Raw genomic sequence first — 23,884 nt, forward strand, 5'->3', positions numbered from 1 at the left:
TTTAGAGCTGCTGTTTTGTCTGCATAAATGGGCATGTTCAGGTGCCAATGATTTCTAAAAGCTTCACCCTGTTATTTGATGGAAGGCCAGCTGGAAGGCCTTGGTTTTCTCCATGTAATTTTGTGAAGCAGCAGGTCTTTCCCATAATTATCTTCACTCTATTTCCATCAAATACTGCTTGAAACTTTGGCTTAGTAAAACAGAGAACATGCAGCAGCTGTCAGCTCAGAGCCAGCAGTGCAGACCAGACGTGTGATGTTAGGGACACCTCTCTCTTCAAATGCTTCTATACTGCTGGAAAAGGTGCTTTATTTCCATAGCTTATAAACGTGCACCAGGCACAGCTTACAGGACCAGAAGTGCTCTCTGTATTTGAGAGAACAGGGATACTTGGACTTGCTGTCAGGTTTGGATGCTTTTAGTAAAATCTGCAGACGCTACGTAACATGGATATTGCTGTTCTTACTTGTCCATAGAGTTCACTGAGGAGACCAAAACCAGAGGCAATTCATCTTTCTAAACCTCACTGCCTTGACTGATCCAGACACTCAAGAGGCAGGATATCTTTGCTGTCATAAAACCCAGAAAATTTGTGCTACTTCATATTTAAAAAAAAAAAAAGGCATTGAAATTTATGAGAGCAGCTAGGGAAGCAACCAAGACGTACTGGTCCGGGGGGTGGCCAGCCAGCACCTCAAGTGACTGATCTGACTAACAGAGTCCATCCGTTTCCCATGTATATTAGTGCTGCCTGCTCAGCTTTCACAGTCATTTTAAGGCAATAATTGTCCTAGCATATCGGCAATATAATTTAACTACTACTGTCTCAACTAGTTTCATGGTCATCCATTTTCTAAAGTCACCAAATTTTATTATTTATCCACAATGCAATTATACCAAAACATACATATATTTAAGAAAAAGAAACACCTTTATAGAAATGTCGATAGGGCTTTGAAATCCTCTGTCGCAGCCGGGGCTCTGTTAGACGTTGCTAGAGGTCTCCCCACTTGAATACTCCCCCGTTGTGCTGGGCAGAACAAACTTCACGTATCTCCCCTTCTCCCAGCCCCTCCTGATCCGCAGAAGTCTGTGCTGGATGCAGGGCAAACTGAAGATGATTTTTGCTAGGATCACAGTGCACGGGACGAGCAGCGTGAGGGTGTAGGTCGGAGGCAGGTAGAATTTGTACTGGTTCTCATCGAAGGCCCTCGACCATCCGTACGTGAGTGTGTGCAGAGTGCTGATTACCAAGGCAATAAATCCAAGGGTGGACTAAAAGGAAGAGGAACACACGCCAGTTAGCAGAGGACCTCGTGCCTGTCTATTTTCCCATTTTTTTTATTCTATCCTGTAAGTGTACATAGCACCGAGAAAGCAATGAGTATTCCTGCGTTTCTTGGACAGAACAAAACGCTACTGGAAACCTTTCCCGGGTAGCGTGCCAGACTGCATTTTTCTTTTTCTAATCAGAGGTTAAGTGTGATATTAGAAACTCAGCAGGAGTTTCCCAGAAGATGCTGCCAACTTGGCTGAGAGGTGGGCTCCTGCCTCCGTGCGAAGCAGCAGCCCCCAGCCCCTGCCGAGCACGTAACCGCGGGCAGCTCACAAATGCTCCTCCCGAGCCGCAGCTGCCAGCTCCGCTGCCTGCTGGTCCGTGGCTGGCGAGAGGCTGCTGGCCGGCGGGGTGAAGCATCAGCATCGTGGCTCTGGACCAGCAGTTGGCACCGTCAGAAGTCGGGGAAGCTGTAGCCTCGCACAGAGCAAGGACACCTTCAGGTAACTGCTGTCATCTACAGGAAAATGAGATTGTGGAGAGAGGAGTGCTCTGGTCTGAGGTGAGCAACAGCCCTGAAGGGTTTCCCTCTCTGTTCTAGAGATCTGTGTTGGTTCGTGAGCCAGACCGTCATGCTGTATGACGGATGAAGTCCTTGAAATGGGGAGTCGAGAGCCCTTTATCCACTCAGGGAGGCAGCAAGAACCCATCCCCCGTTCTGCAGGCAAGAACTTCCCCCACTTTCAGCTGAGATCATCCCTCCCAAGCACCCGCGGAGACAACATTTTGCCTGAAGATCTCCAGCTCCCTCTGAGGGTTGCTCTCAAGAGGAGTTTTAAGCCGTGGTCCCCTCGCCAGTGGCTTCCTGCCAGCGTCAGAGGTGGTGGCTCCCGAGCTTGCCAGCTCCCGCTGCCCGCTGGCACTCGGCGGGAGCCGGCCGCTCACTCCCAGAGGCATCTCGGGTACAAGCCTTTGCTGCTGTATTGTCAAAGAAAAGCACGGGTGCAGCATACCGCTCTGCTGCCCTGCTTCAAATGCTCAGTCTAGGCCTGCAATAACAACCGCATTTCAAGATGCCTAGACAGGGAAAATTTTGCTGCTGATGTCCCTAACTTAGGGACGGAAGCCTTTACAAGTCAAAATATTGGCCTTGGTGCAGCTAGTCAGAGATCAGCAAGAAACACGGTCTTCCTGAAGGTATGTCCAGGAAAGAGGACACAGCAGGGAAATAAGGGACCAGGGCAAGACAGGAGGAAGGACTCATCATTTTCTCTTGAAAAAATAATCTCAGCTAGAAAACTACTCAATTCAAAGCATCCCTTCCTATTTTTGGTTGTTGGGAAACTATTCAAAAGCCCAGATAACTTTTTAAAATGTACCATGTTGTTACCAACAAACTAGACCAAGGATCCTCTAACCTTCAGAGCTAATCATTTAGGCAGCTGAGAGGACTGGGCAGGGGAGGGGAGGAGAGCTCCGAAACGTGCTACCAGATCTAGGTACTTCACTTTTACAGCGCCTATCGGGCAGTCATGTGGGTGTCACCCAGTCCTGCCAAGATTTCACCCGTACAACACCCTGCCAAGTTAGGGAACTCTCCTCTCTGTGTTACAGTTGAGCATTACTCAAGGTCGTGCCAGGAGTCAGGAGCAGACCTGTGAGCTGAACCTCAGTCCTGCGTGCATCCCCGCATCCATCCTGTTGTCCAGGGACAGCTGTCCGTCTTACCAAAAGCCACGTCCGATTCCTAAGCCAAAGTGGTAACAAGCAGCAAACCCAAACAGGGTCAGGATTGGTTTCACTTGGAAAATTAAGGAGGAGTTTGCTGGAATATGCCACGATCGCAGCTGAACCTAACAGTGGGACTTGACCCATAGCTCATCCATCATTTACCGACTCTGAGATTCTCTCCAGCCGGCAATAAAATCCCTGGGTGTCAAAAGGTTGGAAGTACCAGCTTGAGGCTCATCTGGCAGAGCAGAGATGTAGAGCAGGGTGGGGGAAAGGGGACAGAGTGATGTCCAAGGGCAGCAGACACTTTCTGCCCTGGGCAGAGGGTGATTTCGGAGCCAGCCCGAGTGGGGCTCTATGCGTGGCAGAGGTGTCAGGGCTGGAGATAATGAGTTTGTTCCTCTTTCAGCTGCTGCTGGTACCCGGGGGAGAGCAGGAGTGGAAATTAGTAGGACAAAAGGTGACAAACCATCACTGGCGCTCAGTGACCCACCTCTGCGTGCAGACAGTGGGGCACGTGAAACCAAAAAGCTAATAATTGGCAAAAACTGCGTGGATAAGCTGGTCGCGGCTGGAAACAGGCACTGGCAGCTCCTCAGACCGCAGCAATGGGCTGATCCGCTCCTAGCACAAACGAGGGGCTGTCCGGTGAGAGCCTGGGGGCTGGGGCAGAGCAGCGTGCCCAGGGGGGTCCCAATGCCATCAGCTGGCTGTAGGACCTGTGGTCAGCAGGGTCCGGCGGCTGCACCCACCAGACAAGCTGTCAGCTGGGTACAGGTTGATCTATAAGCGCATGAAAAGACAAAAGTTTGGCTGATCGCAGCTTGGCTCAGTATGTACAGCTCACTAGTACTCAGTATACTACAGCGCAGAGGCTACTGAGCACCCCGCGGGGGCTGATTTGCAGCGTGCTTAGCCCTGATACTGCACTGAGCTTTGAAGCTCTGCTCTCATTTATCCTCTCAACGCCATTTCTGGCTAGGAAACTTTTCTTTTTTTTTGTTTTAAACAGTGGCAAGGGTTTCTTTTGCACTGTCACAGCACGGGGAATATGGGACCACCACCCACGTAAGGCGGTGTTAAAGCCCTCTGGAAGACGGCTGTACGAAGATGGTATCTTCACATGCAGGCTTCGCATATATTTTCTATTCTGTATTAACTCTTGTATCTATCTCCTCCATCTCCTTGGTGTCTGAGGCTCTCTGTAATGCATCAGCGAAGGTGATTCAGTCGCATGTGGCTCATTTAGAAATGTCTGGGCAGCGTCCAAAGCCAACGGCCCCTTCCTGACCCAAATACGTTTCTGACTTCTGCTGCCGTCGGTCCCATGAAGTCATTAGCTCCGCGGAAGCGGCTCTGCCTCGCGCTTCGTCGACGGGAGGGTTAGAAAAGGTCTGATGACAGATGCTTTCTATCTTGCGATACACGAGCTACGAAAGAAACCAGGTCAATTCAACCTTCAAATTCCAGGAGGACTTCTCAGGGTGGGAAGGCAATCATACGCATTTTTACTTCTCAGCCAATTAGAGTTGATTTGTAAATCACTGGGGAACATTAAAAATGCCTCCTGTAAGTTGAATTACATACAAATCATTCCTGTTACCCAGTGTCTAGATCCTGTACATTTTCTGTTAATCAAAACTGGACATATAGGGGAACTGTGTATCCAATTTAACTATATTTAATTGAAATTTGTATATGTGCAGGAACTACTATAAAAATGAACTGTTTTTTTTCCCTAAAGCCTTAGCAACACACCAAACGTGATTTTTCAGCCCATCAGGCAACAGATGTGTATTTTGAGAGCGTGGCAGTATCCCGTGACACTAATACAGGTGCACACACTGCTGCTGGAAAATGTCAGACTTGGGAAGCTCTGGGTAAGGAGGGGACTGAAGTGGCTCCTGGATTTGTAACAAGCCCCAGCCCTCTCTCTGATGTGGCTTTTGGTTGAGCATCTCTCAAACACACTAGCCGGTTCAACTCAGATGGCAACAAACTGCTGCATTTTCTGGGAGACACCCGGCCGGGGCAGCTGCGCTCCCCATTTTCCCTATCTTTCACTTTTCCCAGGCATGGGAAACCACGATGCCTCTGATGCACTGTAAAAGGGTCAAGTGCCAGACATCCCAAACCTCTGCAGCCTCGCGCTTCACCCCTTGTATTTACATTGCGCCGCTGTGCATTAATTGAGGGAGGATCCCATTGCGCCGCATGAATGTTAACCTCTGGAGCCTGGGAGCAGTAGCTGTGCTCTTAATTTCCTCAAGGAAGGTATCACCAACTTATTGAAGAGTAAATAATTTAAAAGAGTCCTCATTTAAAAAAAAAATAAACAGAAGCTAACATGCTAAGAGATCTGTAACCTGCTCTTTTTACATGATATTTCCACAGCGGGGCACAATACCAGCTGTGCCTCTCCTGCATGTGATCAGCTGGAGATGCTTTATCCCATGCGGACAGAAATAGGTGTGAGTATCTTTCCACGAACTAAGCCAGCCAGTTCCCACGTGGGGCAGCCAAGAGCTATTTTGGAGCCGAACATCATCGCGTATGTGTCGTGTCCCAGCGCTGACCTACCCTTAGAAAGACGCGGGAAGGGGTCCCGCAGGGCAGATGCGACAGTCGTGTTATGCACGCTGGCAGGAGGCGGCAGCATTGCCTGCCGTGACAACGTATATATTACATGACACACCGCCAGCACCCTCCAGGAGAGCTGCTGGGCTGCCTGAGGAGCCAAAGGAAAAGGTTACAAAGCCTCCTTCCAGGCTGCAAGGAGATACTTCCCTTCATTTGGGATTCCTGCTATGAGATGCCTAAGCCAGGATCAATTTATCCAATGCCCCAGCGGCTGCAGCCCTCCCCTGGACACGGTGGAGAGAATTAATATGCTCCCGTTGTCCGATCTGAAAGAGAGGTTTAAAACCAAGTCTCCCTTCTCCCCGAGGGACGATCTCTTGGGGTTGAGCTCTCCTGGTGAGGCTCTTCTACTCAGTGTAAATAATTACTCACTAGCAAGAGAGGAAAAAAGACAAACTGACTTGCTCATTTGGTGATCAGGGCACTTGTGTGGGAAGCAGGGGAGCAGGCTTCAAACTCCTGCTCTAATGAATATTGAATTATTTATATGCTGCTGAAGAGCTTCAGCAGGAGAGGCTGGATGATAGACATTCACCTCTGCACCCCCGAACCCTTCTGAAGGGTTAGGCGTGATGCGCGGGCAGGCTCCGCAGGGGAGGTGTGGGGGGACGGGGTCCCACGGGGGCTCACGCGTGTCGGGGTGCCACGCGGGTCACCGCAGCGGGACTTGAAGCCTGGCGCACGCTAAGCAGCAGTGATGTAGGAGACACAAGTAACAAGGGGGTTTAGGACTATGGGATACGACAGTGACATGGTGAGTGGAATTTGGCCTCAAATTGAGCGCTAATGTGCGGGGAATACTTGAAGGTTCATGCCCTGCTGTCGCCATTAGTTAGCCCTAAGCCTGGCTCCAAGCACATCCCCGAGAGCGCTGCAGCCCCCGAGTTTGGGGTTTGTGAATGTCCCACGTGGTGGACTCCCGTCACTGCTGGAATTTGGCCCTTGGGAGCCTGGACATCGCTGCAAGTGGGACGAAGGCTCCTAAACCACTGAATGACTTTGGAGAAAGAAAAATTACCCCTGCGCTCCTAATTCACCTTCTAGAATCGGACATAGACTTTTCATTGAAACCACACCCAGTTCTCTGTGCTTCTTGAGCTCTGGCATCTTTATACACCAGTCTAGGTCTTTTCAAACCTGTCTATTGAATATTTGGGTGCATGCAAGCTCTGCCAAACCTGACCTCTCCCTGCACTGTCCTCCCAGGTGCTTTCCGAACCGTTGTCTCTTCAGAAGCTCACTCTCCCTGAAATGCAAGGGCAGATCTGTGTCCCACGGCCAGCTCTCCCCAGGGCAGGTTACCTGCCCGCCCTCCCGAGCCTGGTGCAAACTCCCGGCAGCACTGCCGACACGCTGTGCGTGACTGACACGCGACCGGCTCCAAGGGGGATCTTGCCCACGGAAGGGAACAACCCTGAGCTCTCCAAATGACCCCAAGGCTTTCTGCCTGTCTGCCCTGTGTGAATTTGGGAGGTTTTTAGCTGTGACCAGCAGTGCTGCTCACGGGCACAGAGGGGGAAAGGAGGACTCTGCAGGGCAAAAGCCTGCAGGCAAAGCCCAGGCTGTTTTTTTCTCAGGATCTCTAAGTAATGCTGCTAAATGCAGGGTGAGAAAGAACTTCAGCCAAGACATTAAAGACTCCCTCCTGCAAAGCCTGCCACTAATCCTCACGTGGATGCCCATGACACATTACATTTTCCTTTCCCCCCAGACAGTGGGACCCTCCGCAGACGAGGCAAGCTCTGCCTGAGAGCAGCGCGGCCCCCCCGGGACACACCGCATCCCGCTGCCCCGCTATCGCTGCAGCCCCCCGGGACACACCGCATCCCGCTGCCCCGCCATCGCCGCAGCCCCCCGGGACACACCGCATCCCGCTGCCCTGCCACCCCCATGGCCCCCCGGGACACACCGCATCCCGCTGCCCTGCCACCCCCATGGCCCCCCGGGACACACCGCATCCCGCTGCCCCGCCATTGCCGCAGCCCCCCGGGACACACCGCATCCCGCTGCCCCGCCATCACTGCGGCCCCCGGGACACACCGCATCCTGCTGCCCCGCCATCCCCATGGCCCCCCAGGACACATCGCATCCCGCTGCCCCACCATTGCCGCAGCCCCCCAGGACAGACCGCATCCCACTGCCCCGCCATTGCCGCAGCCCCCCGGGACACACCGCATCCCGCTGCCCTGCCATCCCCACGGCCCCCAGGGACACACCGCATCCCGCTGCCCCGCCATCCCCATGGCCCCCCGGCACACATTGCATCCCGCTGCCCCACCATCCCCATGGCCCCCCAGGACACATCGCATCCCACTGCCCCGCCATTGCCGCAGCCCCCCAGGACAGACCGCATCCCACTGCCCCGCCATTGCCGCAGCCCCCCGGGACACACCGCATCCCGCTGCCCCGCCATCCCCATGGCCCCACGGGACACACCGCATCCCGCTGCCCTGCCATCCCCATGGCCCCCCGGGACGCACCGCATCCCGCTGCCCCGCCATCCCCATGGCCCCCCAGGACACATCGCATCCCACTGCCCCGCCATTGCCGCAGCCCCCTGGGACACACCGCATCCCGCTGCCCCGCCATCGCCGCGGCCCCACGGGACACATCGCATCCTGCTGCCCTGCCATCCCCACGGCCCCCCCGGGACACACCGCATCCCGCTGCCCCGCCATTCCCACGGTCCCCCGGGACACACCACATCCCGCTGCCCCGCCATCGCTGCGGCCCCCTGGGACACACCACATCCCGCTGCCCCGCCATCCCCACGGCCCCATGGGACACACCGCATCCCGCTGCCCCGCCATCGCTGCTCGGTGTCACCTCCCGGGGGGGGAGCTCCACGGCTCCAGCACACACGGGGAGGTGCGGAGTGGCAGGGTTTGCCCCTGACACCAGGGTGCAGCTTGCGGTGGCCGTGCCGGAGCAGGGACGTGCTGGGATGGCAGGTCAACCTCTACCCTCCATGGTCTGCGTGAGGCCCTGGCTCTGACTGCAAAATCACTCTCTGGCATTGGCAAATGTCAACTTTACCTGAATGAAACTGAATTCCCTCCAGTTGAGAGAGTTTGCGATGGATGGAAGTGAAGTGATGGCAAGTAACGACAGCAAGCCCAGGGCAATTATTCCAACAGAGATATAAATCTCCATCCTCCAGACTTCCTCCTCTACCCAGATATTCATCTTCTTCTCCACAGCCTGGCATGACAATGAAGGTTTGTTAAAACGGAGCGCTTAGGAACAGAGGAACTGAACTTTATCTGTATTCATTTTGGTTTTGGAAGCAGGTTTCCTGGATGAACACTGGGTCCTATTCACACCTCCAGCGCTATCTGCCCCTGCGTTTTGGGAGGTGTGAAAATGCTCTCTTATCCCACCGCCGTTTGGCCAAGCTAGACCAGATCTGAAGCCTGCTGGGAAGCACTGCTGAGTGCTCTCAGCTCCCACGGCCCGTAACCACAGCAGCAAGCCCCAAAGTCACATTTGGAAAGATAATTAGAATGAGAAGTCAGTTTAAAGCCATGAAAACAAATACAGATGCTTGAATATGCAGTAGTCTCCTAATAACCTTTGTTTTAAGTGCATTTAGGGGGGAAATTGTTCATGCTAATGGAAGGGAAGATGGGTTTTATGCTGCATGGCAAAGAGCAACATTTAAAACCGTCCTCTTCAGCCCATTAAATGGGTTTAATTTACTAAACAAAGATGTTGCCAGAAAACAGGAGGTAGAGGGGAAATGAACAGAGGATGCTTGCCCAAGATTAATGTGCGACTGCGGCAATTGAGAAGGACCTGCTCAAGGCTGGAGCCGAGAGGCTGGGGATGTTGTTTGATGGATGCTCTGAACAGGCACTGCTGCCGAAAGCAGCCGTCCTGCTCCCCGCTGCCCCCACGGCCCCTTCCCTCCTCTCTGTTGGGACAAGCATTTGGAAACACTCAGGCAAATATCCCAGCGCAGAAAGCAGACTGGTTATGGGGCAACTCCTTGGTCAGGTTTACCCGCTCAGCTGCACAAAGCTTGTGCCACCCCAGGAGGGAGCAGGGTGGAGCAGCAAGGAGCCAGGGGCAGGAGAAGGGCAGAATCACATTTTCCCATGGCATTGCCAGGTAACAGAGCTGGCTGAATTGCCTGAAGAAGATAGCAATCTCACACTGGATAAACATTGCCGAGAGTCTCAATAAGGCAATAAGGTCCTTTTCCATTTCCTCGTTCTCTTAGACTATGACCAGTTCTTCACCATCATCATTTTGTTAAACTCCTGGGGGCACCCTGTGATGAGGACACAGCTCCTACAAAACAACGCCCAGGTTATGGCTTGGTCACTCCAGCCAGCACCTACTGTGAACATCCGTGCGAGCAAACAGGGATCTCCCAAAATCTAGAGAGAAAAGTTGAGGGCAGCTCTGCTCCCTCCACCACTGGATTTCTCCTCTCCTGGCATTTTTCCTGCCTCTGCCCCAGTCTGAGGTGCTGGGCGAGGCTGGTTTCAAAGGCTTGTCTGTGCTTCTCGGGAGCAGTGGCACGGAGGGGTTGATCCTAGCCCTGGCCGTAAATGCGCGGGCAATACCCTGCTAAGATGGCTGGTCCTCAGTGCGGACGGGTGCGTGCCCGGTACGTGGTGTGCGATTGCCTCGTGGAAAAAGTGCTCATAGAGGTAACAGCTTCTTCCCACTGTCCCACACATGCTTGGTAAAGTGAATGCAAAGGCCAAGTAATTAAGCCTGCTACCCAACATCTGGATGTGTGTGGAAGATTACTACAGGGGCTGAGCTGAAGAGTACCCACGTTACCTGCTTGACGGCCATCTCGATTAACTGGTAGCGGTGGGAGCGGCGCATGGGCAGACAGAGGCTGTACACGGCATGCAAAGCCGCGCAGAAGAAGCTGAGGAGACCAATTTGCTTTCGGTGCTGGAGCCACTGGTCGAGCCAATCTGGAAAGCGCCTGTATTTGGTGCCGTAGTAGAGCTGCGAGCAGGCTGCCAGCACCCCGGGCAGGTAGACGAGAGACAGCATGACGTAGGCCACACACGGCAGCGTTGTGTTGACCACCTCGATGGGGATCTTGTACAACTTGTTCTTCTGCTCCCTGATGTAAGGGTGGATGACCTGCCGGATCAGGTTGTAAGTGAAGAAGCAAAGAAAGAGCCCTAGAGCCAAAAAGATGGGGATTTTCCAGGCTGGCAAGAGGCGCAGGGGAATGTTCTCGATCTCACAGGCTGATGACATGCAGCCCATGTCCACAGGGGTGAATCCCATGACTTGAGCAATTTCTGCTACAATGCGCTTGGCTTCTTGGTTATTTGAGCAAATCAGAACCTGCAACAAACACAAAGATACACACAGGGCAAAGAGAGATCAGGCTGCTGGGAACGAGTGCGTCAGGAGGGATGCTGTGCTAAAGGAAGCCTACGTTATTCCACCGAGCATCATGCTTCCTGGCAGACTTTCTGATGGGGATTTACCATGGCTGCCAGAGACCTCTCTCCTGGACAGGTTTCCTTTCATGTGTGCACCACCAGTTTGTTTTACTGGCTGTGTTTAGATAAACAGACCATAAAATACTACTTTTCACTTAGGCAGAGGCTCCAAAGACTAGAAAGCATGAAGTGGGGGTACTTCATTTCTGAGCGAACAAATGCAGAAGCTATGGGGTGGTCTCTGGATGCCACAGCCAGCACTCAGACCCCTTTTCCTGGAGCCTCAGGCCATTTGCTGACGCTGCCAGCCCTCAGCTGCTGAAGCAGTTGGGATTTGGCCCTTCTTAGAAGAAAACAATACCTGCTTATTTCCATCCCTGGCACCTGACTGCAGCGTCCACGCAGAAACCACGTTAAACCCCTTGACCACGGTGCAGGCTGGGAACAGGGAAGCCAAGTACTCAGCGTTGGATTCCTTGTGATGGTTGATCTCGGTGTTGTTACTAACGTCCACCAGGATCTTGCCCGCCAGCACATCAGCCAGGTCACAGAGGGTGGAGTAATGTTCTCTGAAAACCGCCACAAAAATGACATCCGTCTTCTTCACTGCGTCAGCCTGGAAGGTGACTTCTGCTGCAGAAGGGAAGAGGCCGGCTTTGCGCTTCGGGTTGCGGCTGCCGACCACCACCTTGAAGCCGGAGCACACCAGGCGGATGGCCAACGACCGCGCAAAGTCCCCGCTCCCCAGCACCCCGATGGTGCGGCCGGCCGCAGGCGTGATGCTGGGGTCACCATCCGTGCTCCGATGGCCCAGGAGGGGTTTGGCCATGTCTCCTCCAGACATCCTGGCAAGAAAAACAAGGGGAAATGCAAGTTCGTTATGAAGCTCTTGCAGAGACCCAGACCACATCTGCGGTCATGGGGAAAAATGCCAGTTAGGCCACTTGAACAGAAGGGCACGTGGTTTTGGTCCCAGTAGCCCAGGACCCGTCTGCCAAACCCACCAGCAAGTGTGCAGTAATGTACAAGCACCATCGGAGGGGGACAAAACACAACACTGGGTTGGAGGCGAAGGGTTTTAGGAAGGTTTCCCGTGTTTGTGCGATCCAACACCTGCGGCTGCACTCATCCATCCTTTGCTGTTCTTCATGCTGGCATCTCATGCTGCCAGTGCAATCCTAACAGTGACCAGGACCGGCAACTCTCAGAGCCCCATGGAGCCAGCTGGCGTCTTCTGAAAAGTCCAGGGGTCCATGGGGATCCCTGAGCCCACATTTGGGAGAGCTGGGGGGGTGGCTTCTGATCTGAAGGAACAGAATCGAGGCAGGGAGTTTAAGCTGAAATGAAAGTGTCCTAAAAGTGGTAAACGAAGAGAGTTGCAGCCTTTGCCTCTTCCAATATCTGGGTCTGGCAAGCACTGTTTGCTTCAGCTCTTCAATGAGTAATGAAAACTTACTTGTGACATTTAAAAAAAATATATTAAAACATGATGGGATTTGCTCATGAAAGATCTTGATGAGCTTTACAAACGTTAATGAATTTTGCCCTGTAACACTCTGCTCTCCGTAACAGATTAGATATTGAGGCCACGGAGAGGTTTTAAGCAGATCAATAAATTCGCGGGCAGCACACCAGCCAGCCCTGGAGGACAGATGAAACTCAGGCAGGGAACTGCCAGGCTGCTGATGGGCTGTGCCACCGGTGGCTCAAATCTGCCTCCCGGCTTAAGGATTGGCAAATTTGCCCTTAAAGAATGGCAAATTCCTTAGGAGCAGATTTTTAAAGGGCTCAGGAGGTAGCCCAGGGAACTTACACACCAGGACATCTGGCTTTTGTATTGGGGACACTGGTAGAGATTATGATAAAGACCATAATTAACAAACTCAGGATATATCAGGGACCGCGACAACCTGGTTTTGGTAGAGTACAGTGTTGCCTTATAGCTAGTCAAGGTCTTTCAAAGTGAAGGTGGCCACTCTGATGGGGTGACCTGGTCCCTGGCACAGGCTGTTTTTCATAGGCTTTTGGAAACGTCCTTCACCCAAGGCTTTTCTGGGATTGGAGCAGTAGTGGTGCAAAGGGGAAGGGCACTTCTGCATGAATAGTTACCAACGGGAAACAAAGGGTAAGAAGAAATAAATAATTTTCATAATGGGAAGAAGTTATCAAGGGATTTCCCTGAGGAATCTGTGTTCTTCAACATGCTCATAAGTGATCTGGGAAAGGGAGTGAATACCGAGAAGATGGAGCTTGTGGGTGATGATCGTTTAGGACAGTCAATCTTTATTGAGAAGAATCTGCAGAAGGATCTCCTCATTCAAAGTGCCTGAGCACCAAAATTCACTACTGACACATGGCAACAGCTGCCCATGGGCATAACCCCCCCTAACTATACGTATACTTTAATGAGCTGTAAATTTGTTAAAACCACTCAGGAAAAAAGATCTGCAGGTCACAGTACTCTGAAAGTACCAGCTCGGTGCTCCCTGGCAGGCACACATCAAAGACAGCCTGAGTTACTCGGGGAGAAGATCTCTCACAAAGCAACCACGATCTCTCAGTCCTGCTCCTCCTGGAAAGCCTACAAAGCACCTTCAGCAGATGGAGCTCAAAACTATAATTCACTGTTCTGGATACAAAAAATCATGGCTATGGTGACAATACCGTTACTATGGCAGAGGTCTGTCTGCTCTCCTTGCCTCTCACCAAGCACCCCCTGTCCCAGCGACCAAAGGTGCGTGTTCATGGAAGAAGTGCTCTCAGGAGAAAACAGGTGCCAAAGAAAGGCGTGATGACTTCTCCCCTTTAATTAAACACCTTTCCTCTGCTCCCCACATATCACGTAAACTTTCTCTCATGCTCTAGGTGAGTAAGAGAGTCCTGTTAAACTCAGAATTACTCATACTTCATTCTGAAGGTTTCTGCTTCTGTTCCACACCTGCAGAAGGGTTTGTGTGCTGCCAGGCTGATTTGGTGATGCTGGCTGTGTCAGCTGGGGTAACCCAGGCTGCTGCCTGTGCACACACCCCTGCCTTAGCTATATTCCATGTATATCACACTCACTAGGATGTTTCATCCAGGAATTGGTGGGAAAGGCATACAAAACAACACAGAAACCACTACTATACCACTGTATAAATCCATACGCTGAACTGCACAGTGCAGTTCTGCACACTCCCCTGCAAAAAAAGAGGGAATAAAACTAGAAGGGGGCCACAGGGAAAGATTGAGAGCGATAACAAGGGCTGTCAGCTTGGAAAAGAAACACATCGGTGAGTAGGGAGAAGGGAATGCCTGGGATTTCTCGTGGTGAAGAGCAACCTCGCAAGTGGAGCTCAGGTCAATGGGAACGCTGGAGAGCAATACGGACCAGTCCTCTTCATCCACAACCAGCCGTGCTGCAAAACCCCTAACATAAAGTAAAGCAGCTCTATCTGAAAAGCTGTCGTGTTGTTTTTTTTATGGCTCCTTCCTATCAAGCGCTTGATCAAAAGCTCACTGCTTTACTTTTTAGAAACCTTCTTGCTCCACCTAAATTTATTCGTGGCCAGAACTATTTGTTCTTGGGCCAACACTATTGTTCAGCCTAACCAGCTTTCTTTCCTACCCTTCCCCTCCTTTTCCACCACCTGTACTAACAAAATGTTATCCCAAAATAGAGACACGTCTCTGGCTCTCGACCAAGGGGAGAGAAATCAACATTCAGGGTGACAAAGCGGTTGTTACCCGCAGACTCATTTTGTAATCAGCCTAAAGCACCTCAAAAGCTCTCTCCGTGCTCCCACGGGGACGCGAATTTTGCTGCAAGCAAATTTTCTTGTAGTGTGTTTTCTCCGTCCTGTAACTGCCACTGAGCATGTAGAGAGATGTTGGCAATATTTGGAGATAAACAGCTTTGCTGTCTCCAGTTATTTTGATTAAAAAGGATGATAGCATTAAATGGCCTTTGAAGTCAGCAGGATAGTTAAAAAGTAAGAAGCCTCAAAATGTTTTCTGTGGATTTTGGTGTGATTATTTGTGTCATACTTTGGCTGCTGGGGCTTTGGAGCAGGACCCATCCCTGCTGCACAGCCCGTGGTGGGAGGGCAGCTTGGTCCCCGCCGCCAGCTGCTGTCTGCCACCGCGGGTGGCACTGCCATCACTGCCACACACCGAAATCCTCCCAAGGAAGGAGGAGAAAATCCCTCTTTCACTGTAAACACATTTCACCAAGACAAACACCGTGGTCTCTGCCTAACAGATGCCTGGAAATGAAGTGCCTGATTAGGCAACAGTTTTTTCACTTCTGTATCTCTCTGGAGCACACAGACCCCCCCTCTCCCGCTGCCTCCGCTGACTTACCATGTTCACGCTGCTTTTTCTGCACCTATGAACAATGTGTTACCTGCTTAAAAGTCTCCCTCCCAAAGCTAATTCTTCATGGCAAGGTCAACCCACCCAAAATTAGCGCAAAGCACCGTGGCCAGGATGCTGCGGAGTCACTCGGAGGCAGAGGAGGCCAAGAGTGAATACCGTGGTGCTTGGACACATCTTCAGCATGCTGCAGCCTTAGATAAACCTCATTTATTGATCTTACCTACCTAGGAAGCTCTACGCCTGCTGAGTTATGGCATGTGCAATTCAAGGAGATCAGTTTCTTACCGAGGAAGCTACAAGATGATTTAAAGCACAGCCCAGTGGAAGGAAATTAGCTTCAATCCTAACCGGGAAGCAGTTCCATAATTAAAATATCTAAAACAATGTAAAGCTGCCCTTCAGCTAGACTATTAACGACACCCTTATATCACTGCACGGGGATGCTATGTCCAGCTCTATCACGCCTGTTCCTGTGTGCAGTTTGATGACTGCATTGCAATTACTGCTATTATTTGCAGGACAATAGCAGTGATGGGCAACGAGCAAGATGGGGAGCTCTGCTCTGCTAGGCACCCTACCAAAACTGGCCAGAAGGCCACTCCTGCCCCAAAGAATGAGATCAGACAGACAAAAGCTGGGTGAAACGAAGCAGTCAAATCTCTGTTGCCCAGGCAGAGGGAGGGAGGGGCTCTCACAGAAGAAAAACACGGATAATTCAATGTATTTTGCACCTGAGGCTTGGCAGAGGCTGTTAGCTTAGGCTCAGTGCCAGGCAAACAAGGTTCTTCTGCCTCCCCGCCCACGCTGAGCAGCCTCGCTCAGGTTTTGCAGCAGGACAGCCGCTCTGGACGGAGCCAGGCTGCAGGAGCCTGCCCAGGTGTCTCTGGGCTCACAGCAGAGTCAATCTGCCAAGCAGAATTCCCCACCGCTAACGGGGAGCCGGCTCAGTCGTTATCCTCTTTCAACAGACATGGGGGACCAAGATACTAACGATAACGGGACTCCAGCGAGTTTGCCTGGGAAGACCCTGATATCCTTGACCAAGTCTTTAACAACGAGACCTTCTTTTTGGGCCCCTTTCATTTCCTCTGGTACAGGAGGATAGCCTAGCTGGTTCCCGGAACTCGCCGTCTGGCCGTGTTTGAGTTGCAAACCCTGAAGAAGGATGGACCTGTGGTGGCAAGACACAGGCTTCACCAGTTCTGGCCAAAAAAATCAAGACCCATTTCACTGGGTCTTGGTATGCAGATTTATCAGATAAAAGACAACTTAGTTTTACAATAACTCTAATAAAAAAAGCGGTGTCTTAAACATATCACTGAGTCAAACTGTGCTGAAGAACAGGGCAGCAATCTCAGAAGCAACTCCAAGTAATGCAACCAAACTGGTTCCTGTTTGCACAAAAGCTCATCTCCGAGCTCAGCCTCATGTACAGAGCCTGAGCCTGCGGTACCTTGGCTAAAACAACCACTTTTGTGTCTTCCCCTGAGGTCAGGTTTTGTTCAGACTGACCACAACTGAGTCTCGAGTAGCTGCGGATTCAACCCAGTGCAAGTCATCACACAGCCTCCTCTGTGCTTCAGCTTCTGCATTGGGGATTATTTGAGATAAAACACATGATTATTATCTACATCCCCTACTGAGCACATGGGTTGAAAGGCCAGCAAACCACAGGAGGAATCAAATGATGCAGCAGAGCCCCTGGTCAAGTCATTGCAGAGGAACGTCCTGCTTTCTGCACCAGGACTGTCCCTTTGGGCTCCGCCGGCCACGGCTGGCACCCAGCTCCATGGAGCATGGTCCCACAAACACACACCCCGGAGGGACAGGGGTGATCTCTGCCCCCAGGGGACTTTCAATCTGCATGGAGGGACCTTTGAATCATGAAGCTGAAGCCCTACAGCTTCTGTTTGCAGAGCCCTCTGCTCAGTGTCCTGCCGCCTGCATCTCCTGCTGCGTTAACCCTCAAGAAGCTCCAGCTGGAGAGGAGCATTCAGCGCCTGAAGTCACCACTCAGGTCTTGCTGTGAGCAGAAATACTCACTTTTTGGCTACAGCCATTTTGTTTCCAGGGAAAATAAAACATTTAAGTCTCTTTCCCACACCCGGAGCGTCCCTCCAAGGAGCACAGCGAGTACCACGTACCTGCTGGGTCTGGAACAGATTTAAGTAAGAAAAGGGCTTATCCAAAGCTGCTTTATCCCCAGCTCTGATGCATATTTCAAGAGACCTTTCAGTTCTGCCCAGGCTGACTGGAAATAACCCCTCTGCTCTGCAGGCAAGGGAAGGAGGGGGGGCGAAACCAGGCTTGCTGCCTCTTTCCCTCTCTCCTTCCAGAGCAGAGTTAACTCCTCAACAGCGCAAACCAGGAACTGGCAAAGGGAATAAATCACCCGTCGGTGTTACTTCAGCCAGAAATGCCATGTTGCAAACCTACCCGGGACGCCAGCCAGGCCATGAGAATGAGGAAATGCTGGGAGCCGGGCTTCCCCCACCACCGTCCTTCGGCCCCTTTGCCCATGGGGCACACGGGGCAGGGAGCGCTGATGGGAACGGGGGGCTGTTCACCCAGCACCCATAACGCCGGGGTGGGGAGGTGGGACAGGGACCTGCCCTGGGGGAGATGGGTGCTGAGGCTGTCCCCTGCGATATGGTGGGGACAGACCTGGCCATGGGACCCACGGGGTTGCTGTGACCCCAAACCTGCTGTGGGCTCCTGGGTTTGCTGTGACTCCAGATCTGCCACGGACTCCCAGGGTTGCTGCATGTCCCCCTGCCACCGCTCTCCAGCTCTCCACCCCACTGCACTTTGCATTCACAGGTGCCCAGGGCTGGTGTTTATCTGATTAGCTCATTTATCAGGTGTTTATCTGTTAAAACTGCTCCTGCAGAGCACAGCTTTCTCCCCTCTATCTCTCCAATTAACCTCACGGCTTCCTCCCTTAGCCCCAAAGGACACAGCAAATGATTTGACCCCTCCTTCTCCGCAGACACATTCTGCATTTTGCAAACGGGTGTCACGTCTCCCTTCAGCTTTTCCTGCTCGAGTGAAACCCAACTCTTTCTTCAGAGCTGCTATTTGCTGAGTGTCCGACAACTCAGCCTCTCTCCCTTGCTCTCATTTTTCTTGGAGGATGCCCAGAACTGCATTTTCCAATCAAGCCCCTAAAATGCACCGGCCGGAGCAGAGACACCACTTCCCCTATGTGCCACTTCTCTTTCTTCATCCTAGCATGCTGTTTGCTTTTGCACAATTGCGTGACGCTGTTGACTCATGGATCACGGTGCCCATCACCCCGTCCTCTGGCTCCCCGCAGCCGCTGCCTGGCCGGTCGCTCACCCGGTGTCCATGCGGTCAGTGAGTCCTACCACACAGGACATAACATGTGCCCTGTTTTTTTAGACCATTTCTCCCATTTGCCACAAACTTTAATTCTTAGTCTCTCCTCCTCTAAAACATTTCCAATCCCTCCCAGCTCAGTGTCACCTGCAAATTCAGTACGTGCCTCCCGACTCCATCACCCACTAGTGAAAACACGGGCTGATAGGCACTGACCCTCCCCACTCCATATACCCTCTGGTTTAAACATTGATAAATATTGAGGATGTTGGTTTTGGAAGCCAGCAGTGAAGCCAAAGGCATGTCCCTGACCACGGGATGTTCTTCACCGTGACCAAAATTCAAAAACATCTTTCAAAGCAGTGGAAAGCAGAGGAGAAAGGGCTACTAGAATTTCCCACCGGGACAAATAGTCTCTTTTTTCCCTACAAGCTCAGACATTTTGGCTACAGTTTTCCTATAGAATTACATCAGCCTGTGGTCACTTTGCAGGGACAATTTCCTTTCCCAAGGTTAAATGGGCAACATTAATGCTGACCAGAAAAATCACCCGCCTACAATATGGAACTGGAAAAGAAACTTTTGGCTTGCCCTCTTCATCAAAACCATGTACTTTTAAGCACAGTTACCAACAGGTTCCATCATAGGTAGCCCCAAACTCTCCCGAATTTTTCTCCAAAGGCAAGGGGCCTCCCTTTGCAGTTACCACTCCTCTGCAGCAAAGTCCTTGCCTGAAGAGCTTCCTCTGCTCTTCCACAAAATGATCTTGCTGCCTGTGCCTGCTGTGTCAATAGAGTCATGAGAGGCCCGAGAAGAACCTGCCCTGTAATAAAACTTCATAAAATGGGAATCTGAAAGTCTGGGAAGCCCAGAGGTTTCATGGTAAGACTGTGGAGAGCACAGACTTGAAGCACGACGGGGTTTTGGTAGAGCAGTGCTGATGCTGACATAGCACACAGGACTTTATCTGACTGATGTGACTCTGAATGAGAAAGTTATTTTCCCTGCTTACCATCTCACAGTTCTTAAGTGACATAAAGGGGTGGTTTACAACAACTTCAGGTGCTGTACTTAAGTCTTATGTGGCTTCTCTTGCTTTCTTTTAGGGTCTTAATTCACTTGCTGCTCTTACCAGGTTAATGACTATCTCAGAGACTCACCCATTTCTGAGCATTCCCCTCCCTGAGGTGCAGGGAGAGCGGGAAAGCAGCCAAAATCCCGGGTGCTGGAAACTTCTCAGGTAGATCTAATAACATGCTGTGGCCAGACACGATGGGAGGAGGTGCTCCTGCCTGAACCCAGCTGGGGAAAATCTCTTCTGCTCCTCTCCGGGCAGCGTGTGCCCTTCTGCTGGGAGCTCGAGGGCTTCGGAGATGGTGAGACCTGACTTCAGCAGTCACTGCAGGGAGCTGGCAGGCTCCGGCTGTTTAAAACCTCTTTATTTCTTTCCAATAAAGACACAGAGGAATTGTGCTGCGTGCGCATGAAAATATTTGGATTGGCTATTTGCGCGCTGCAGTGCCTGTTAGAAGGGTCTCCAAGATCAGCACTTCCTCGCCTTTCTGATTTTACCTCTCACAGTGACTCAGAGGATGCACAGGACCACACATCAGGAGAAGATGCCCGGGAGGCAGGTTGAGGTGGAGGGAAGACACAACCGACGGCATGGGGTCAGCCCGGCTCCTGCTGATCTCTTGCTTTCCTCCCTCGGAGCACAGGCAGGGCACACAGTGCACGGAGGTAGCTCTGAGCCAGCCCTGAATACGCACAGCCGTGAAAACGGGGTGCTCTGCCCAGGAAAGGCAATGAAGCTGGCGTAGGGCCACCCTCTGCCTCATCTGCCTTTCCCAGCAGCTCCTGGGAAGCTACTGGGAGAGATGGGGTAAATGGGACCGGCTGACCAGGTGGCCCTGTCTGGGGAGGCAGATGGGTGGGAGAGATGCTCTCCACTGAAAGTCAGCTCACTGCCCCGAGATGCTGGGACCCACAGCACCCTGCTTTCCCATTCCTGCCCCTGGCTGTGTCCCTGTGTCCGGCAGAAACGTGGCTTTGGGAGGAGCTGGAGGAAAAGCAAGAGAAGGCAGCAGGTGGCTTCACCAGCAAAGGACCACGGAAGGACGATGACTATGGTGATCCTGCTGCCTTGTGGATGTAGCACTTGCCTTGCCTGAGCACACTATCTTCCCAGGGGCATGTTCAAGGCATGCCACAGACATAGCTGCTGTGCTGAGAAGCTGTGATGGGCAGGAAAGGTATCTGGGAAGGAGAAGACCTCTGTATAAAGCAGCGGCAGAAGCTTCCAGCTCAGGGTTACCTTCTCCAGGGTGAAGGAAGTCTGGTGCATGTGTGTGCACGTGTGCACGTGTGAGTGTGAACAACATGCCTTCCCCCAAGGACCCCAAGGACTTAGCGAGACCCGCGGGTGCTGGACAAGTACAAATACCACGTATTTCACCACCGCTCAGGAGAGCCATCCTGTGCCAAGCTACACTGGCTGCTGCAGAGGGGACTGATGCTGCCTGCCTGGTCGGTTCTGTCCATCTGGGATCCTTCTTTGATGGTCTTTAAAGCCATCTTTGATGGTCTTTTTTAAAGCCAGCTCTGCTGGAGCGCTGCCTCCTGCACCCACCTTTGGCAAGGACACCCTTGCAGTGAGAAGTTAATTTATTCTAAGTACCTGAAGCGATGCATGTTGGTATCTACTAGAGCTTGCACATGAACAGTAGTTGGCATCAGCATACTTTCGTGGTGGACACGTTATCTACAGACCCTGATTCTTGAAGCCTACAGTCCGTGGGGAGCTCTTAGGACTTTTTTTCCAAAGACTACAGCGGTGTATTCATATGAACTAAATGGAAATGCATGAGCAAGTGTTTACACAATCAAGGCTTTAGAGAGACTCACTGAAAATCTGAGAACCTGGAAAAAGGATGGGAGGAATTTCCGTCTCAGTTCCTTAAACCCTGGGCAAAATTTTCAAAATGTTCAAGTGATTTAGGCCCTGAAGTACCTAAGGGCTTTTGGAAATGGGGTGTAAGCTCCCACGTCACTGACATGCTTTCAAAATGTTTTATCCTTTCAGTTAAGCTGCATTTCACTTAAACTTAGATGAAGATGGGAAACTGCTTAATCCACTGTAGGGCTGCAGGGAAAACTACCCGATGAAGAAGCAGTAACTTAAAATTTGGAAGTAATTAGCATTTGCCCCCATGGTGGGTTTGACCAAAAGCTAACTCTAATCAGTGATGGTAAACATAGATAGCAAATTGGTGGGTTTTAATTCTTAGTATGTGACATCTCTTACCACAGCTGCCAGTGCCTTCCCCACCTCTCGAGACAGCCGGCATGGCTGGCCTACTTCTCCCACCGTCGGAAAAAATGTGTTTCCCCTGAATCTAAACCTGCTTCTATTTCTGGGTGTGATGTTACAAGGTCACAGTCAAAGCATAGTTCCTGACAATAAAAAGCAAAACAAACCAAAAACAAAAATAAAAAGCAAAGCAAACAAACAAAAAAATTATTATGCTTTCAAAAAGCATGTTTTCCTGGGGTTTGGTGTGGTTTTTTTTATACAGAGACTTGTTGAGTCATCAACATTTTCTTCTTTACAATTATGGAGGAAATCAAATACGTGCAGTGACTATGGGATCTTGTATTATTGTACATTTGTTTCATAGCAAATGTGATTTTAAAAGAGGAGAAAACTTAAGCTTGATATAGTATTTAAATCTTATTAGTCCTCCATCTTCTCAGCCCATGGGAGCATTTTTCTGTGCTATGGTTTTATTCAGAATATACTGAAGGAAATGATCTGGGGTCCTCAGTACCCGTCCATCCTACGCTCGGCTCAGCGGGGTGCAGGCGTTACGAGCACCAACGCTCCCCCAAGCTCCCCGTTGTTCAGCAAAGGGGCGGTCACAGCCCCACGCACCCCACCGGGCAGAGGTTACCCCCAGCCAAGGTCACGGGACAGGGACAGTCCCACCCCAGGTCACATCACCTATGCGATGGTCCTACTACAAAGTCACCTCGCCGATTCCTTCACAGCTTTCATCCTTCGTCACTCCGACACAGACCAAATGCTGAAGTCCTCCCCATAGAGCATCCAACCTGTGTACCTCTTATAAGCCCCTGCATCAGTATAGAAACTATACATCCGCTCCCTGCTCGCCTCTGAGGGACCGTGGGCCCTGGCCAAGATTTTTCCCAAGATTTTTTTATATCTCGGTGCTGATTTCTTCCTAGCTGGAAGAAGCCACTCGATCTCCTCAAAGCATTTGGCGAGCTGAGAATGAAAAAGTAAAAGCTAAGGGGAAGCTGCTCTCCGAGGGACACGGCCCGACTGGGGCATCCATCTACACCTTGCCACCCCACCGGGCACCACCGGTCTACTTGCAACAGCAAAACCGGCTGCGGGCGGGGCTGTGCCCGGTGCCAGGGGCTTTCCCGCACCCGCACGGACCTGTCAGGCAGGGAAAGGGCTGCCAGCAGAGCCCCCTCACCGCAGCCCCGCCGGGACCAGCATCCCACCGGCCTTTTCCCGGTGATCACCCGGATCCGGGACACGCCGGCCCCCTCGGAAATTTCTGGCCGGGACCTGGCCCCAGCCCCAAACCCGAGACTCGCACCGAGGCGGCCACGGCCGAGACCGCCCTGGGGGCCGCTGCCGCGGCCGGCCCGGACCCCCCTGCCCGAGCCCCGGGGGGTGCCGGCGGGACGGGGCTCCGGGACCGAGCGCTCCACGGGGGCACCCCCGGCGGCGCCGCCGAGCCGAGCCGAGCCGAGCCGAGCCGAGCCGAGCCGAGCCGAGCCGAGCCCCGCGCCGCACGCCCGGCGCGGCCCCGGGGCTGCCGGTTCGAGCCCCGCCGCCGCCGGGCCCCGGTCGTGGGGCAGCCGCGCCGCTCCGCGCCGTCCCCGCAAGGGCGAATCCCGCCGCGGCCGTGGCCGTCCCCCCCGCGGTGCTCACCTCTGCGCGGCGCCGGGCGGCGGGAGGGCGAGCGGAGCCGTCCGGTAGCGGAGAGCCCGGCGGTGATGTCAGGCCGCGGGCTCCGCCCTCCTGCCCATGTGCCCGCCGGCGGCCGCCCGGCATCCGCGCCGCTCGGCTCGGCGCGGCACGGCA

General features: G+C 52.4%; 1 protein-coding gene across 1 annotated transcript; it reads right to left on the reverse strand.

The window, feature by feature from the left end:
* Positions 1 to 728: 728 nt before the first annotated feature.
* On the reverse strand, positions 729 to 23,818 carry STEAP3 (STEAP3 metalloreductase). The gene is made up of 5 exons (XM_082314157.1): positions 23,732 to 23,818; positions 11,432 to 11,915; positions 10,442 to 10,969; positions 8,684 to 8,848; positions 729 to 1,275 (listed from the first exon to the last, which is right to left on the reverse strand). Exons 2-5 carry the CDS (start codon positions 11,912 to 11,914, stop codon positions 985 to 987), a joined length of 1,467 nt encoding a protein of 488 aa, XP_082170283.1. The 5' UTR covers position 11,915; positions 23,732 to 23,818; the 3' UTR covers positions 729 to 984.
* Positions 23,819 to 23,884: the final 66 nt, after the last annotated feature.

This window comes from Platalea leucorodia, assembly GCF_965183815.1.
Source record: "Platalea leucorodia genome assembly, chromosome: 5".
NCBI classification, from domain to species: Eukaryota; Metazoa; Chordata; class Aves; order Pelecaniformes; family Threskiornithidae; genus Platalea; species Platalea leucorodia.